This window comes from Spea bombifrons, chromosome 4 (assembly GCF_027358695.1).
Source record: "Spea bombifrons isolate aSpeBom1 chromosome 4, aSpeBom1.2.pri, whole genome shotgun sequence".
Classification (NCBI taxonomy): domain Eukaryota; kingdom Metazoa; phylum Chordata; class Amphibia; order Anura; family Pelobatidae; genus Spea; species Spea bombifrons.
The window spans coordinates 10281021-10301032 of NC_071090.1; the positions used below are offsets into that span (position 1 = coordinate 10281021).

A 20012-nucleotide genomic window follows, 5' to 3' on the forward strand; every position below is an offset into this window, starting at 1 on the left:
TATAATATTTGAATTATGAAAGCGCCACTAATGACTATCTATCTAAATAAGCTTTCGGTTAAAGTAACTGTGAAACTATATTTTTGGAGAATGGAAACAGGTAGCTTTGAGCTAAATGAGTCAAAATGTTACATAAAAAAGCAGAGCAGTATTTCTACCTCTTACATAAAATGTTGTTCTCATCCATTTTAATAATTAATTATAACACCAGTTTAAAAACATGCAATCAGAGTACTTACCCACTGGGTCCCGGCCTCTGAGCCTGTGAAAAGCGCCAGTCTGTGTTAGGTTGTGCCTGCTGAAAGAACCAAATTGGTGTTTTTACTTGATGTTCTGTGTTCGGTCATATTACACTTTCATAACATCAACGCAGAATATGACCACAATTTATTAACAGAAAATATTTAACATACAAGTTGAAATACCATATCGTCCAGCTGTTCTTAAAACCAGTGCTTAAATATTTATCATTGTATTCATCTGTGTTAGAATAACTCAAACAACCTTAGGAAAATATTCACTATTATGAATATGTGCCTTCAGTTACCTCCAATTTTATGTACCACTGGGGAAAAAAACTGAACACAATACTTATTTGAATCTTGTTCTACTTAGGACGAACCCTGCTTACTTCAGTAACTGTAAGGAAGCATACCCCACTTGGACCTGCTATCTTGTCTCTTGTCTTTACTCTAGGATCTGGTCTCTAACCCCACAGGAGCTGGCAGTGTCCAAAAAGTTTGAGTGGAGCGTGCTTTTTGGACACCGCCAGCGTGGTCAAAGAACACCTTCTGCAGAGAAGATAAGCGACAAAATAGCATGCTGAACTCGGCATCAGCAGCTAAATAAACTGTCCCTTCTCTTCTAAATCATTCTACAAACTATAGTTTGAATAATGAAGCCGTCTGTAACTGTTTTCTTGGCAGTAAAAAAGTTTCATGCCACGGCGACTTGTTATGATAGCAATTCATTTTTTAAATGATAATAAACAGCAAAAAATAAAATACATCGACGGTCCCCATCCCTCTGTTGGAATGTTCCTATGTTCCTTTTGTGGTGACAAAAATTAAACTTACTAAAGTTCATGATGCAAACATAATCATGTACTTATGATGTGGTTTAAACAGTCGATTATGTAACAGTTGGAATGACAATTAATGAATCCAAATAAATGATGACTACAGGCAAGTCACTCTTATTAGAGGCCAAGGATTTGGGTCTGGGACAGTTGTCATGTATCACCAGAACTGTATTTTGATTTGCGTTGATGCCCAGACATGCTGTGTCTGATTTAATTTGCCCATGATTAATCATAGCCAAGAAAAAGCATAGTTCATAGGACATATGTAATTAGCAGTTCATCTTGCGCTGTCAATTATTCCGTATAATTAAGCTAAATGGTCATGTCAGATCATGTTTTCTCTTTACCAACCTCTAAATATAAATAGCAAATATAGAAACAGTGTTGGCGATACTTATACTTATATGTTAGTCAGAGAAGATATTCACACAAAGAATCTATTCAATGACTATTCTTGTTTTGAAATTACAGTAGTGATGATGGTTTGTTAGAATACATACAGACATACTGTAACATTTTACAAACTGATTAACTCTTTAATTTATGATCGTTATGAAGTAATACATTTAGGGTCTACATTAGTTAAGCCTTACCAGTGCTCCCAGTCATACATACGTGACACATTGTAATATGTCAATGCATAATAACATGAACTTCTACAACACCAATTTCTTATCATACTGTTATATATCTAGGTTCAATAAATAATCACGCATAATATTTTGCCATAATATTTGTTTCAAAAGCCATATTTTCTTTTCTATACAGCCTCAGCAACCCTCATTCCACATACCAATACCTACTGAAAATACACTGATCTTAAAGCACTTCATATGTTTGGGCAAAGTTTACCATAGAATACAAATATGAAATGCTTTTTTAAATGTCTTTGAACCTGCATACTGGCCGTATGTGTCCTAATTTCTGGTTTCTATTGACTGCATACAAATAAACAGGCAGTAATGCAGACAATGTTGATATGGACTAAAATATCCAAGTAACTAAATGACGGCTTAACATAAATGCTGAAAATGCCAAAAATTCTAGTATTTGAACACTTGAAATAATTTCTAGTTTCCGTTTTGGGAAAACCACTGCCCTCTACTGGATAATAGTTTCAAATCAATTCACAGGTTGATACCCCTGTGAATTGATTTGAATTGAATGACCAGCTGTACTCAGACATGACCTTGATACCTATGTACTAAAGCACATAAGTAGTAAGTATGGTCAAGTTAAAGGCTGCTTTATTTAAAACAAGTTGTATCAGTCTCAAATGAAGATCAATGGGAATATGAACATTTATGAGTGCTATAACAATAATACACATTTTCAGAAAAAAAATAAAACATTTAATATGAACTTCAATCATGCAGCAAGAGTTGAAGCTAAATGGTATACATGTATTCCCTATGTCCCATTCAGTTGTATTACCAACCAGAGCTGATTTTTTTTAAATGGAATATTACACACAATGCAGCAGGAGCAATAACTAAATATATAGTTGAGAAAAAGAATAAAGAGACATTGTGATTCTGTCAAAAGCTAAGTTCTTCTTTTCATATTTTCACTTTATTATAAAGTCAATGCAGCCATCACACAGGGTCCCAAAGCACTTTGAATGGTGTAGTGCTTTGGGGCTGGGAGATATATGAGAACAAAGAAGACTTTAATAAGTATAATCTTTGATATTGTCAAAATCCACATTAGTAACACAATGACCTTTTAAATCTAACAATCAAGATTAAAATGCTTATAGTTTTATCTTAACTGCATTGAAATAATTTTTTTGATGCTCATCTAGAACGGTGATGGATGCCCTACCAGTTATTGAACAATCCTGATAAAAAAAAGAGTAAGAATCAACTTATCCTTTTCAATTTGTACTTTTATGTATTTTTCCATATTAGGGTCATGGGTGCTTTCCACAGCTGTGTGATGGAAGATGGCTTCCCCATTCCTAAGGAGACTCCGCACAATCATTTTAATGGGTGCTCAAAACTAGATACAGTTCGCCTTTTCTATTGGCCTACTGTATTTATTGAAATAAACAGACTACTATAAACAAAGTCGGTTTAGAAACGTAGACATCCTCCATAAATTAGCACATGTTTAGAGCTACAATATTATTGAACAATGTATCCAATGGCAAATCACTGTTGGAAGAAATATTGCCCTCTAGTGGAATAAATGCGATATACATCCAGCCATCCATAGATTAGCTATTATCTCATTCATTTAATCATTTGGTCTTTGGATGACCAAATAATATAGCCAGGATTTAATGTTACCACTATACTCAAATATTACCAACATGTAGAGTGCTTCTGGAAAATGGACAACATAACTATAGTCTATTTTTTTCGATCACTAATAACACAATGATATCAATAGAGTAAGGGGGCAATTACCCAAAGCAACCCCCAACATAATGACACAAAGTTATAATATACACAAAAAAATACTGACAAAACAAAATGCGTGAACAACTGGTTGCACACTGTAAGCTTCAACTTAGAAGCAGCTGTCCTTGTAATTTACATGCTTGACAATAACAAATGAAATGTGCTGCATTCATGAGCTCAGCTTATGAACAGAATCAGATTGAATTAAAAGGGGTTGAGAGTCAAAAGGGCTCTAACATGGGTGGCACATATCTGTTCAATATTTGTCAAGAATCATAATCATTCACTAAGATCTACTAACATTTTAAGGATGATATCACACCAGGTATGGCCACTGCTATCATTTTAAGTCAGCTTTAAGAAAAATCCTAAACAACATCTAAAATCTATTCCCAAATACTCAAAAAACCAAACAATGTTATATGATATGATACTAAATATATAAAAAAAAATACACATAATATCACATTGCATGTTCTGCCAAAGAAATGTGGCTTACTTTGCAGGCGTTCCTGGTGATTCCGCACTACATAGTGAGTATACAGACATGGATATGTTTCTATTCTTAATATTTAAAAGATTTGGAAAAAAAACAAAATCTGTTGATGAGGAGTAACCTATCCTTTCACAGTCTTTTTATTTCACTAGTTTAAAATCCTGCTATACATTCTATACAATCCTCCTATACAATTTTCCACTGAATGTTAAAGGAGCTAAATACCGTGGTCTATGAATTAATTCTAAAAAGGAACGCAGAAATTTACAGCTGCTAAGAACCATTTGCTCCATCTAGTTGATCCATTTTTATAGTTATTAGGCATGTCATATTATGACATTTGGCACAAGTACTAACACAAGACCAAAACAGTTGAATAGAAACAAACGAAATAATAAAATATGGATGATACGCAGTAAAAAGTACATGCACGCACAACATACACTTCCCAGCTGTCAAAATATAGTTTTCAAAAAAATAAATAAAAAAGTCATGAATTCAAAAAATATTTTGTTAAGAATACGTAGAATGATACAGAATACATGATCTTGTGTATATGACGTTCAAAGTTATTGTCTTAAAGGCATTGTATTATTCAAAAACCGGATAATATCTTTTCAACAAAAAAATTGTATTTCACAATCTATTGTGTATAGAATTAATATATACATGACATAAAAATAGAAAGACTGTTGAATACCGGTCATGAATCCGATTTCCAACTCTCTCTCCAACTTAATATATACAAATTTTTATAACAATATCCAACTCTGTTTCTATGCAAATAATAAATAAAAAAAAATTTGTATGTAAAGTATTGAATTATATTACGCAACAACAAAATAAAATACCGTTTGATAGCATAATAAGCATCAGTGCTTATGTGGACCAGGTGGAAAATCGTATCCTGTTAAAAACTTCACTTGTATATCTTATTGCTTTTGGTTAATATTTCCTGTGTTTTGTGCCCATTAATGCATCTTAGCTGGGTTCTGCCCCAGCTGCAGCGGCAAATAGTAGGCGGGCAGGCGGGGCAGACTACCGCGTTGTGCAATGTAAGGTCATTACGGCACAGGAAGTGGTGGCACAGGAAGTAGTGGCAGGCAAGGGAGCCTCGGCCCTGGTTAGACAGCACAGGTGAGATTATACCTTTTATACCCTGATTGCAGATATGAAAAATTGTAAGACTTTTCAATATCCTAATATTAAGAAATGCCCATGCCATTTTTTTGTTCCTTATTACATTTTTTTTATTGTGTCACAAGTATCACCATGAAAACTCAACTATACACGCTCTGACATAATGCTGACAAGCAGAATATTAAATATTTTCAGCTAATAGAACAATCCTAGTTCTTGATGAACCCTTGCTATAGTTATAACCACCCTCGTACATAACAACGTATGACAAGATCTTGACTGCTTGGTAAATTCAATCAGTGCCGCCCTTACTAAATCTGTTTGTTACTGTCCCAAAAATGTTAAAAAGTTAAACACATGGAACTGATTGGTTTCCCAGTAGAGATGGGTGAGCCAACCCCAACACATAGGAAAGGCTTGTCGAGCCACGCACAAAGCTAGCGGTACTCACCTACCAAAGTACTTAAAAAGAAGGAGTGAGATCAATTCTCGCTCATGCTCATCGCCTGCTGACAAGCCAGTGTAAGCGAGGTGACTGGCTTGAGCCCATACTATTTCACCCAGGTATACTTGTGATTACAAGACCTACATGTAAACTAGTAACTGACCACAAAGACAATGAATAACAATAATCTGTTATTGATGAATTCATTAAAAAAGTCAGCTTGGATGATGTTTCTACAAAGTATGGCATCTAATACGTTTTAATGAATCTGACAATTACCATTGTCTACAATACAAGTGCCCGATCACCGTTTAAAATAGAGTGCTTCCGTAAAACATAAATATACATACTTTTATTGGCCACATTTTAACTTAAAAAAAACGTATGACTTAAAGTGCTAAAATGAAATAAAGAAATCTCACCTGTGTATTACAATCAGTGAGTGTAGAATCATTTAATGCATTGATTCCAATGCCTGAATCGTCTGTGCTTATAAGGGTATCTGTCGGAACGTTCTGAGTTGGTTTTATAAATGTAAATTCATTATCAGTTGAATCCAGAGCCACACAAACATCATAAGGGTATGGAAGGGTCAACGTTCCATTATTGAAATTTGTTGGAAATTTAGGTCCAACTTGTGAATACATATCAGTTGCTAGAGAGCCAAAAGCTTGTGGGTTGCTTTGCTTTCGACATCGCAAGATAATAGCGAGCATGACAGTTATCGTGAACAAAAATGAAATTATAGCCAGGCCTATTACTAAGTACACATTTAAATTAGATTGGAAATCTGATTTTTTCGATTGGATATTCATTTCCGACACTTCCTTCTGAAAATTCTCTGCGACCACCAAGTTTAGTGTTACAGTTGCCGAAAGTGGGGGGTTTCCATGATCCTTTACAAGGACTATAACTTTGTGCTTCAACAATTCCGTATCTTGAAAAACACGTGATGTCCTGATTTCACCAGTGTGCTGACCGATCGTAAAGTAAGATTTTTCGGGAGCCTGGAGAAACTGGTAGGAGAGCCAAGCGTTATGTCCAGAGTCAGCATCCACAGCCACCACTTTAGTCACCAGGTAGCCTTTATTTGAAGAACGTGGAACTATTTCAAATAAAGCTGACCCATCTGTTGAGGGGTACAGAATCCGCGGAGAATTATCATTTTGATCTGTAATGCATATTCTTACAGTGGCGTTGCTGTGCAACGATGGGGAGCCATTATCTTTAGCCATAATTTGGAAATCAAATTCTCTTAGCTGCTCGTAGTCAAATTGCCGCTGTGCATAAAGAACACCTGTCATTGAATTAATGGAAATGTAACTAGACACTGGTACGTTATCTATATTTTTACTGACAATGGAATAAACAAGTTTAGAATTATCATGGGTATCTAGATCAGAAGCCTGTATGCTGTAGATTGATGATCCTGATGGTTTGTTTTCTGGAATAAAAACAGCATATTCAGCTTGCTCAAAAATAGGTGCGTTGTCATTCACATCTGAAACATCCAATTTAATTGTTTTGGTGGTGGACAGAGGAGGAGAACCCTTATCTGTTGCTCTGATGGTGATGTTGTAGGAATCCATGTCTTCTCTGTCCAAGGTACTTGAAGTCACCAGCCTGTAATAGCTGCTAGACGATGATATTATTTCAAATGGCAATGAACCCTCTAGCTGACATTTTACATCTCCATTTAAATCTGAATCCAAGTCACGAATATTAATCAAAGCAATGACAGTACCAGGTAAAGAATCCTCCGATACCACACTGGAGACAGATGTCAGTATTATCTCAGGAGCATTGTCATTAGCATCAACAATATTTATAACAACCTTACAGTGTGAAACTAGGCCTCCACCATCTTCCGCTTCCACAATCATTTCATAAGATTTTGTTGTCTCAAAATCTATATGCCCTTTTGTTTTTATTTCACCTGTTTGAGGATTTAGAGTAAAAACCTGTTGGCCAACTTTTGTGATGCGGGTAAAAGAATATGTGACCTGTCCATTAATGCCATCATCTTCGTCAACAGCATTCAAATGAATAACCAAAGAGTCAATTGGTGCATTTTCAACTATGCTAATCTCATAAAGATCTTTCTGAAATACCGGCGTATTATCATTAATATCACTAACAATAATTTTGATCATAGCTGTACCTGTTCTGCTAGGATTTCCGCCATCACAGGCTGTTAAAATGAGGTCAATTTCTGATTGTTTTTCATAGTCTAAAGGGTTTTCCAAAATAAGTTCTGGGTATTTTTGTCCATCAGCACCAGTCTTCTGCCCTAATTTAAAATAATTGTTTTCACTTATTTTGTAGCTTTGCAGAGAATTAATTCCAATATCTGGATCAAGTGCATTTCCAAGTACAAAGCGAGTTCTCGTAGGTGTAGATTCACTTATTTCTAAATTTATCACATTTTTAGAAAAGATGGGTGGATTATCATTTATATCCAGAATCTCAACCTCCACGTGAAACACTTGGAAGGGATTTTCAACTACTGCTTCGAGCTTCAGTATACAATTTGTTGTCATTTCACAAAGAGATTCCCTGTCTATTCTATCTGATACAAAGAGGTTGCCATTTTCTAAATTCACATAAAATAAACGTTCTGATGTGACAGAAGAAATGCGAAATTTTCTTAGTGCCAGTTCTTGGAATTTTAAGCCCAGATCCTTAGCAATATTTCCTACCAAAAAGTCTTTCTTTGTCTCTTCATGGATAGAGTAATGAAGCTGACCAGAGATTCCACTATAAGAACAAATTAGTGCAAAATACATTACTTGCCATTTTACTGATTTCCAAATCTTTTTTTCTTGTATTTTCTGAAAATCCATTGTTAGAAGTTTTTATCCTGTTCGGTGTATTGAAGTAATGTTCCTTAAATCCAAAAGAAGTCAAAGAAATGATGCAAAATCCACTGATGTTTGGAGATTGTGATCCTAAGGATCCTGCTTTGGAAACTGTGTCATTTTTCAACGCTGCTATATCAGCACATTGTATACTTCAACCAATCTTTGTAACATTTTCACCTTATTGGACAACAGCGGCACACGGTGTTTCTACTAGGAATTGCAGGCCTTATTCAGGTTTATTTATATTTTTTTCAGAAGTGGATTGAGTACTAATGAAATTCTACCTTTTCTCCCAATTTTAAGCAGGAATATAAAAAAAACAAAACAAAACAAAAAAACTGGAAGCATAAATACAATTTGGTACATAAGTGAGGAAATATAAATACACACGATGGTGGCATTTGTTTCTGGATATGTAGTTTACATGTTGCTGACCAGCCCATGTAAAATGCTGCACTATATTATGTGCCATGAATTACAGTTATATATTACACATATTACATGATATCATTGTACATATGCATGTCAGCAAAGATAGAATGTGACGGCAGATAAGAAACATTTGGCCCATATAGTCTATCCATTTTCCTGATGCAAGACACATATGGATCAGTCATAGTTATGCCTATGCCATATATTTTTACACTTCCTCATGTTAGGAGGCTATTCCATTTATCTACCACCCTCTCAGTAAAGTAAAACATCCTTACGTGATATCTAGACCTCTGACCCTCACGTTTTAGACTTTGATCTCCTGTTATAACATGTCATCTCCTTTAAAGTAGCTTCTCTCCTGTACTTTGCTATTTAGATGTTTCTATCATATCTCCTACTTCTCTTCTTTCATCCAATATAGTATATGTCTTTGTTAATCCCAAAAGGCATTGATTGCCAAAATACATGGGCAAAATAATGACCATAAGTATATGCTTCTATGTAACCCAAACATGGCTTTCAGGCAGCTTATGATTACTGAGCAGAAGTCAATAATTGAATCGATTAAATATAGAAGAATAGCTGCTGGATCAGGCATTCTAACACATTTTAAAAGAAACAAAATATTTAAAACAGCATTAAGTGACAAGTCTCTAATAGTACTCACACCTTCAGATTAAATATAATTTAATCAGTTCTGTCCTTGTGTTCTAAAGTTGAATTAATAACTTTCCGGGATAGCTGGAGTAATCACGTTACCATTTTTCTAATTTTGGAGGTTTTACCTTTTTTGAATAAATTTTATTTTTTTATAGAGGTTGATCAGTTCAGGGAGTTACCAAAACCTCCTTAGGTATCTTTAAAGACTCTAAACAGAACTTGCTGATGACAGTGAATAAAGTGTTGGGGTCGTGGGTTAAACAGGTTTGGATGTAAGGTGTAGTTGAACTGGGCTCTGTGGGGAAAGCACAAATGAACCCAAGGGCTGGTTTTACCATTAACTTTTTACACCCACATTCCCCCTTAACACCATGGCAAGAACTGGAAAGTGGGTAGTGTTTCCTGTCCCTGACAGTATTCCCTTGAATCTTCATGTTGCACAGTTGGGCCCATTGAGTGTTTACTAACGAAATCTGATTTTAACCCCTTAATGACAAAGCCCGTACATGAACAGGCTCAAAATGCATTGTTTAGGGACCGTCCATTGTCCTTAAGGCAGGGCTCGACAAATCCCAGGCGCCAGGTCGCCATGGCGACAGAGAATTTTGTCCTGGCGCCTAGGTTTTGTCAGCCTCTTACATCCAGAAAAAATTGTGGATGTAAGAGGCTGAGTCACCACATGGGGGCGCTGCTGCTGCTGTCTGCCCAGGAGTCTGGGCAGACAGCACAGCCACCCCGAGCCCGCCCCCGAGCCTGAGATCACTCCCACGGAGTGATCCTGTAGGCTGAAAACGCGGTTGCTGCAAAACCAGCAATCGCGTCTTCAGCTGCCACAGGCAGCTTTAGGGAAGGGGGTTGAGTGTTGATTAGGGAAGGGGGTTGAGCTGCCTGATCGCTCCATGAGAGCGACAGTACAGCGTTAACCCCTTCAATGCCGCGATCGCGGCATTTAGGGGTTAATTCCCGTTTTGTACGGGGCTCTGCTGCTGGTGGTCTGCCTGGAAGCCCAGGCAGACCAGCAACAGCAAAAACGAGCCCCCACAAGCCCTTTGATGATTCCTGTAGGCATGGAAGCCTACAGCAGTCATCAGAGACCCCCCTGCAATGGCTGGTCTATAGACCAGCAATTTGAGTCCCAGCTGCCAGAGGCAGCTTCAGGGACAGGGGAGAGGGTTCTTTGGTCTCTGAGTGTGGAGACCAGCCCCAACACCCCCCTGCTGCCTGATCAACAGTGCAGCGTTAACCCCTTCAATGCCACAATTGTGTATGACACATTCGTGGCATTGCAGGGGTTAACATTTGTCCCCACAAGCTTGCGGGGACTAAATATCAGTCAATGCTGTGCTCCAATGGAACATCAGCATTGAAAGGGTTAATTTTTTTTTTTTTTTTTTTTTTTTAAAAAACAGCACTGACCTGAAAGTCCAGGGTGCTTCCAGGTCAAACGCTGTGAGTTTAGTAAGTGGGCCGGTGATGATCAGATCACTCCTGACCAACTGTTAGTTTAAAAAAATCCTGGCTCCTAACTTTTTTACCTGGCGCCTAGATTCACAATAAATTTGTCAAGCCCTGCCTTAAGGGGTTAATGAATTCAATAGATATTTGTTTCCAGATATGCTCAGTGTTATCATAGCACCATAAACTAATCTCTCATTCGAGTTGTCATGTTTCAAGACACCAAGTCATGTGACAAAACCCCCCAAAACAATACATGGGGAAGGGGCTCTCTCAACACATCTTACAAGGTTACTTTAGCATTTTATACTCTCTGAATACTTCCAATGCATTTATTCCGGTTTCAAGAATTGAGCCAGCTTGTATATCGTATCCTAATGGCTTATACAATAGAATAATCACAAAACAACAACTGAGCTGGTGTGCATATAATGTAACCCTGCATACTATCCTGACAATAATCAAGAATCACTCATAGAATGATGGGGGATTGTAAGGAAATTGCAAAAAAATGTATATTTACCATTGTCATTGCGTTTTTTCACATTGTAACAAGTCTTAATAACTCAACCAGAACTAAATATAGTCACCTATCCTCCCAGTTGGCAGGTGTCATTTCTTTAGAGCAAGCCTTACTTAAGGTTAACACATTTCATTTGTTGTTCTCCATAATTTCACTGTTAGTTTGTTCAACATGTCAATCAAACTAATTTGTTCGAAAGAAAGACCAAAGACTGCATTACAGCTAGGGTAATTATTTGGCCTATTTTAATATAGACCTGAAATATTTATCAATGAGCTACACAAGTAAACGTAACATAATCCAACCTAAGGACCACAGTAACACAAACACACAATAAAACAATGTAAAGGGTATCATACATTCAATTTCTTATAATATACGAAATAAATACAACAATTTAGACCAGATTTTTCTACGCGCAACATTTCGGCGACAGGGTTGAGTACATTTTTATTTTTGACTAAACTGGATATTTTTGCTCTGAATCAAATTTAATAAATCTACACCGCCATAAAATGTTTTCTAAAGCAAACAGTACCAGCTCACTCGACCTTTTTGGTTATGGCTTGATGGTGAATAAGCTTGCTTGATGTCCCATGTTCCATGCACAAGATCTGACATATGCTGAGGAGCAACATACATATTGACTGTAGGGGAAGATACTGAAGTACTTGCAACACAGGTTATCCCTTAATGCAATCTACTGTGACCTTTCCTTTTTTGTATTTATACAATTGTGCCCAATAGAAAATAGCATGTGTTGCCTATTTTGCCAAACACAACTTGTGCTATTTGAATTTTGACACATGCTCATGTTGCAATGTCATACTGTATTTCTCAACCCGTTATAACCCGTTTAACCTTTTATTATTATAAAGATGCTGTGTGTGAGTTGTATCACTATACTCACGCACTTTTTAAGTAAGCTTCAGTTTTTCACCTATTAAACTAAAGATGCTTAAATTTTGAAAACATTCCTTGCTATTTGATGTAACTTGTAGCTGAGTTATACTGCCTTGTATTCTGAAAAAGCCACAAACTGTTACTACAGGATTCTTATATATTGAACTGTACCAACACCAGAGCAGTGTATTGCACTCTTCAACAAACAGAAAGCACTTTTTTTGTTATTTTCTTTGTTGGGTACAACTTCAAAAAAGAACCAGACAAGTTGCATGACTTTATAAGTTTTGAATATCTTTACATTCCTGTATATATCACTATATAAATTATTGTTAACTATTACTTTTCTTACCACCTTATCACCTTTTTTTTACGTATTTATATTATACTCACCTGAGTAAGATCAGCAGAAGGTGTAAAACTTGCAGCATTTTCATTTCCAATCCCTGAATCATCAGCATCAAGCAGACTCTCAACTGGGTTGTTCTGATGAGTTTTTAGGAAGGCAAAGTCCCTTTCACTTGAATCCAGCGTTACACACATGTCATATGAGTAAGGCAATGGTAAAGTTCCATTATTAAACATGGAAAGAAACCTGGGGTCAACAGGACGATAAAGATTTGTACTCATTGAGCCAAATGGGGTGGTTGACTTGGAACCTCTATATTTAGATATGATAGCAATCATTACTATCAACAAGAATAAAAAAGAAATCAATGCTAACGCTATTACTAAATAGATCTGTAAAGTCGATTTAGAGTTTGATTTGCTGGGTTGGCTGTTGAGTTCTGGAAGCACCTGTTGAAAATTATCAGCAACAACCAGGTTTAGAGTAACACTAGAAGAGAGACGAGGGGTTCCGTTATCTCTTACAATGACAACAACTAGGTGCCTTAGCACATCTCGTTCTTGAAATAACCGAGTAGTTCTTATCTCACCAGTGTGCTGGTCGATGACAAAATAGGCTGGCTCTAATGCTTGCAAAAAACTGTAAGAGAGCCATGCATTGTGTCCAGAATCCTCATCCACAGCCACCACCTTTGTCACCAAAGTGCCTTTTTCGGAGGATAATGAAACCAACTCATACATAGGTGAGCCATCACTTTCCGACGATGGAAATAGAAATCTTGGTGCATTATCATTTTGGTCTACAATGCAAATTCTTAACATTGTACTGGTATTTTGAGCTGGGGATCCACTGTCTCTTGCAGTAATTTCAACTTGAAATTCCTTTTGTTGCTCATAATCAAAAACTCTCTGTGCATAAATAACCCCAGTTCCTGGGTTAATGGAAATAAATGGAGGCATGGGGTGCTCCTCAGTACTTTCAGTACTTTCAATTGAATAGGTTATTTTCCCATTTTCATTTGCATCCAGATCGACTGCCTGGACACTATATATTGAGACTCCAGGTAAGTTGTTTTCTGGGACATATGCAATGTAGGTCATTTTTTGAAAAACAGGGGCATTGTCATTGATATCTGAAATGTCCAATCTGGTTGATTTTGTAGAAGAAAGTGGAGGTGACCCTTTGTCACTGGCTTGAATTGTGACATTATAAGACGACATCTGTTCTCTATCCATGTAACTGATTGTAACAATTTTATAGAAGTTGGTAGATGATGATACTAGTTTGAAAGGGACATCGCTTATGATTTCACAGTCGACCTCGCCATTTTCTCCAGAATCTAAGTCACGAACTTCAATCAAAGCAACCACAGTGCCAGGGGCAGAATCTTCGGGAACTGGAGTGGACAATGACGTAATGGCTATCTCCGGTGCATTGTCATTTTCATCCAAGATTTGTATTATTACCTTGGCATGAGCTGCTAGGCCACCTCCATCTTTTGCTTGTACCGAGAACTCATAAAGTTTTGTTTCTTCAAAATCTAAAGTTCCTTTGTTTTTAATTTCTCCATTTGTTGGATTAATAGTGAAAGCACGAAGAATCGGTTTTGCCGTAGTACTAAAAGAGTATGTTATTTGCGCATTTATCCCTTCATCTTTATCAGTTGCATTGACTTGAAGAACGGTGGAATTCAATCGGACATTTTCTTTTATGTTAACTTTATAAACTTCTTGGGTAAATATGGGGAAATTATCATTAAAATCTGTAACAATAATTGTAATTACAGCAGTGCCTGTTTGCACAGGATTTCCTCCATCAAATGCTGTTAAAATTAATTCATGCTTGGTTTGCTTTTCGCGGTCCAAAGCAGTATCTAATATAAGTTCTGGAAAAGTAGTGCCATCTGCATTCTTCTTTTTGCCTAACACAAAATGTTGATTGACACCCAGTCTATAATTTTGCAAAGAATTAATACCAATATCCAAATCTTCAGCATTTTGCAAAATAAACTTAGCTCCTGGTAATGTATGTTCACTCAGTTCAAATTCAATCCTTTCTGAAATAAACTTTGGTTGATTGTCATTTATATCCTTTATGTCTATCCTAACACTGAAAACATTAAGGGGATTTTCTACCACTGCATCAACTGTCAAGAAACAATCTTCTGTGTCCCCACATAGTGCCTCTCTGTCTATCCTGTCTGCAACATTCAGATTTCCATTCTCCAAATCGACAGAAAAATATTTATCTGAAGCAAGATTATGAATACGTAGTTTTCTAGTTGAGATGTCTTTCATATTTATGCCTAGGTCTTTTGCTAGATTCCCTATAGCTGAACCTGTTCTCACTTCTTCAAAAATGGAATAATGAAGCTGACCTGAGACAATATGACAAAGCCAAGACATTAAGAAGGAACATGTTACTTGCCATCCGATTCCTTTGCATCCTCTTGATTTATGGATTTCCATACCAGAGTTTTTTTAGTATTGCCAGGTGAATCCTAAAGAAAAGGTATTGCTTTGTTTATGATCCAGGAAAAAATAGAAAAAAACCCCTTTTCCTAAAGTGATATTCTGCAGATACATCCAGTGTAGGAGACTCTGAAATCCTTGGTATAAATCTGCATTGTTGTGTGTCATAGAAGTATCAGTGGATCTCCATTTTGAGATTCTTCTCCTTATTGGTGAACAGCGGCGCTTTGAGGCACAAATGAGGAACTACAGCAGAGATATTTTCTTAACAAAATATTTAGATTTATAGTTCTGACTAAATGCATGGGGCATTTCCAAAAAAATATATTCCAAAAAAATAGTATACAGTAGCAAATAAAACCCATATGATGCATTATACTAACAATGAATAATTTTGCTTGGTGACAGTACTTATGATTACTTATGATAATTATGTATGGTCATTTGAGTACTTATGATTATGACATTTTAATGAGCCGCTTTTACTACTGTAAAACTACAGCTAGATCAGTCAATATCAGCATATGAAGAACTAGTCCTAGCTAAGTTTATAAGCAGATATAGTAAATACTCATCAAAATCCAAAGTAAGGTAAAACATACTTTGTTCATAGTTATCCCAAAAGAGATCACTATCAAACAAGCATACCTGTGATCCCTTAGCATTTGCACTCAAATCTCAGAACGAATGGGAAAGTTGTCATTCACTCTATTACTCCATAATGTTCCTGATGGAAGTCTGCGTGGACTCAGGTGAATGAATTAAAGGCTTTCCATAGCACCTTATGCCACCATAGCCTTTCCCTTAATGTTTTAAGGAGGCCGCACACCTAAATACACTTCTTTATTTAGAAAGGGGTATTTGTGCCCTGAAATGTTTCCATGGTAGAAGCTCAGTATGCTGAAGTATTATGAAGTGTATTAAAAATATACAGGCTTAGCTGGCCCACGGATGCAGCACCCAGCAGAACTTTGATTGTTATCATTTATGAGTTTTTACTTTTGCTCCTCTTTAATATGTATTAAATTACATGAAGGAAGGTCCAGAGTCTCAAGTCATTGTGTCCAAGTCACAAGTGCTCCTAAAACCTGCAGTTTCACATTCTATGAAAGCCATCTTTTCTTCTCTCTCAATCCTAATAGAGGTAGAAAATACAGTAAGCCTTTTAATGTAGTAAGCAGACATAGGCATATTGTTAAATTGGAAGCCCACACCAGAATTTAAATACAATTCTAGGGTTTGACCCCCTCGACATAGTAATTTAGGTTGAAAAGAGATACAAGTCCATCAAGTTCAATGCTGCTGCCGATCCAGTGGAAGTGATTTCCAATTCAGGAGTGTCTCAAAAAGGGGAAAAAACCCTGACTCCAAAATGGCAATCTGATTTCTCAATGGATCAACAAGCCCCCCCCACAAATAACACAAAACGGTTCTGTAGGAAAATATAGACAAGAGATGGAAAAGTATCAATAAAAAAATACCCATTTAATACCAATGGTTGGATGGGTAGCATAACAAAGGAACTACTCATATGTAGCTTTTACTTTACTAAGAGAGTGGCACATAAGTAGAACAGCCTTTCAACAGAATTTAACTGCACTGGATAGGCCTATGGTTGTTACCATATGCTGATTAACGTTTCCGCTTTAAACCAGGAAAGAAAATGGAAAGACTAGTAAATCCGTTGGCATGACTTTTTATCCAATGATATATATTCATTTTCATTCCAATATAGAAACATAGAAAGGGATGGCAGAAAATAACCATTTGTCCCATCCAGTCTGCCCAACTTCTGAATACTTTCCTTACTCCCTAGGAAATGTAATGCCCCTGCTGGTGATCAGCAATGCATATCTCTCTTGGGGAGTTCCAAGGGAGAAACAAGAATAATAAAAAAATATAAATGATATTATTTTCACAAAATCAAAATGAAAAATGAAAACAAAATAAATAACAATAAAAAATATTATAAGGCACCTACTGATGTCACTGTGACATCACTGGTATCTAAGATATAAGGGATCCTCAAGAAGATCCCAAACTATATGGGAACAGTGCAAATAAATAAATAAACATGTTTCAAAAAGTTGCCCAAAACCCTTTAGCCCTATTGACATACCTGGGAACTCTCTGGGTTTGACCCAGAGATTGCCAGGTGAAGTACCGCCACGTCCCGCAAGGGAAGGCTCCGGGTAGCCGGAGCTCAGAAGTTCCCAGGTATGCCTATCTACCAGTATTCATTATTATGAAACAGCTTAAGGTAAACATATTAAACACAATTCAATACAGGTAGTATGGGTATGGTCCACTAGAACTTTAACTTTGATTTGCTTATTGTTCAGCAGTGCCACCTTCTCTTAACGAAAATGGTTTTTGATTTCATGTTTAGTATACAATCTGCAGATTCAATGGTAATATTCTCTATTGCAAAGTTATGTGTTCTGTTATTCAGAGATTGATTACCTCAGGCATTGAATACCTTAAAATTTATGGGAAACTGGAAATACAAACTGTGCAATTATAAGACGAGTAATTGCATACGACGGTTATGACTGTTGCTGTCATGTGCCTCATTCTCAACTATTAAAACAAATCAACCTCCATTCTGCCCACACTGAATTCCAACATGAATATATTACTTACAAAATTTGAAATGTGCTTTTAACTTTGTCTGGTCAGCCTCCTTTTTTCTTTCTGTTGTTTAACGGAATTTATAAAATTATAGTTCATTTGGATCTATTAATGAATTCATAGAATGGTATCCGTCTACTCCCTTAATGTATAAAAAATAATTTAAAGTTGCAAATGAGAGCTTCATTAAAACCTCATCAAAATTCCTATGCAATAATCTATACAATATTTTTGATTTTAGATTTACAACTCACCGATACAAGACTATTAGAAGTAAATGCATCTTTCACGCTGTCGTTTCCAAGTCCTGAATCATCAGCATCGACAAGCTTATCTATATGGATATCTTGATTTGGTTTTACAAAAGTGAAGTCATTTTCAGTAGAATCAAAAGCTACACAAACATTGTATGAGTATGGAAGAGGCAACGTTCCATTACTATACTGGGAAAGCATCCTGGGATCAACTGGAGAATATAGATTTGTATTAAGCGACCCAAAGGTTGAAGAAGATTTTGATTCTTTGCATTTTGATATGATGACCATCATTACACTTAAAATAAACAAAAACGAAATCAGTGCTAGGGCAATCACTAAGTACATTTGCAAATTAGATGGTGAATCTTCATCACTGAGTTGATTATTGAGTTTTGGAGCCACCTGCTGAAAATTATCTGCAACAATGAAAGTTAAGGTAACGGTTGCAGACAAAGAAGGAAATCCATTGTCCTTCACCAGAACCACCACCTTATGCCTCAATATATCCTTCTCTTGAAAGGCACGCAGTGTCCTAATCTCACCTGTGTGTTCACTAATGCTAAAATAAAATGGTTCTGATACTTGTGTGAAATGATAAGAGAGCCAAGCATTATGTCCCGAGTCAGCATCTACTGCAACCACCTTAGTTACTAAAGAACCCTGTTCTGAAGAAAAATAGACCATCTCAAATACAGCTGGACCACCATTATCTGGGGATGGATACAGTATTGTTGGTGCATTATCATTCTGATCCATAACATGGATAACCAGTGTTGCATTGCTGCTAAGAGATGGAGATCCACAGTCTTTTGCGGCTACTTCGATTATAAATTCCTTGTGTTGCTCATAATCAAAGGATCGCTGAGCATAGAGAACTCCAGTTTCTATATTAATGGAAAGATAAGATGACACTGGAAGATCTTCTGTATTTGTGCTGGAAATTGAATAAATGATTTTAGCATTATCTCCGCTATCAGTATCTGAAGCTTGTATACTGTAAATTGATGATCCTGGTAAATTATTTTCTTGAACATAGGCATGATATGTTGATTTGATAAATATTGGTGGGTTGTCATTAACATCCGATATTTCCAATCTGATGGTTTTCTTAGTGGAGAGTGGAGGAGATCCTCTGTCGGTTGCTAAAATTGTGATGTTATAACTTGATTCTTTCTCTCTGTCCAAGGTGTTTGTTGTAACAATTCTATAATATCTATTGGATGATGAAATTAACTGGAAAGGTGCTTTGTCAATGATATGACAGTCAACTTCTCCATTCGCACCTGAATCTTGATCATTGACTTCAATTAGCGCAATCACCGTGCCAGCTGCTGAATCCTCAGAAATAGGTGTAGATAATGAGGTAACATATATTTCAGGAGAATTGTCATTTTCATCTGTTATTTCAATTAATACTTTACACTGGGCCACAAGACCACCGCTGTCCTTTGCTTGGACTGATATTTCATAATTTTGTGCTACTTCAAAGTCCAAATTCTTGATTATTTTAATTTCTCCATTTGTAGGGTGAATGCTAAACATACTAGTATAAAGGGCATTTCCTGATGTTTTTCTAAATGAATAAGTAATGAGGGCATTAGATCCTTCGTCTTGATCGGTTGCTGTTACATGAAGGACTGTAAAGTTGATTGGGGTATTTTCACCTATACTCACTTTATACACTTCTTGAGTAAATATAGGGAAATTATCATTTACATCAGCAATGACAATCTTTATTAGTGCAGTACCAGATTTAGTTGGGTTTCCTCCATCTAGAGCTATTAAAATTAATTCATGAATATTTTGTGTCTCTCGGTCTAATGGTTTCTCTAAGACAAGTTCTGGAAATTTGCTGCCATCACTGCTGGTTTTTTCACTCAATGAAAAATACTGATTATCA

At 36.4% G+C, this 20012-nt stretch overlaps 1 protein-coding gene across 22 annotated transcripts in view; it reads right to left on the minus strand.

Annotated features, from left to right (window-relative positions):
- Positions 1–20012, minus strand: part of LOC128492871 (protocadherin gamma-A3-like) — a 258015-nt gene that overhangs the window by 7229 nt on the left and 230774 nt on the right. For 20 of the 22 annotated variants that reach the window (XM_053465612.1, XM_053465617.1, XM_053465599.1 and 17 more), the window contains one exon: positions 240–298. In XM_053465612.1, the coding sequence (XP_053321587.1) occupies positions 240–298 (59 nt within the window). Of the gene's footprint in view, positions 1–239; positions 299–5989; positions 8811–12797; positions 15414–20012 lie in introns of those variants that run through there. The other 2 variants (XM_053465604.1, XM_053465608.1) reach the window with 2 other exon arrangements.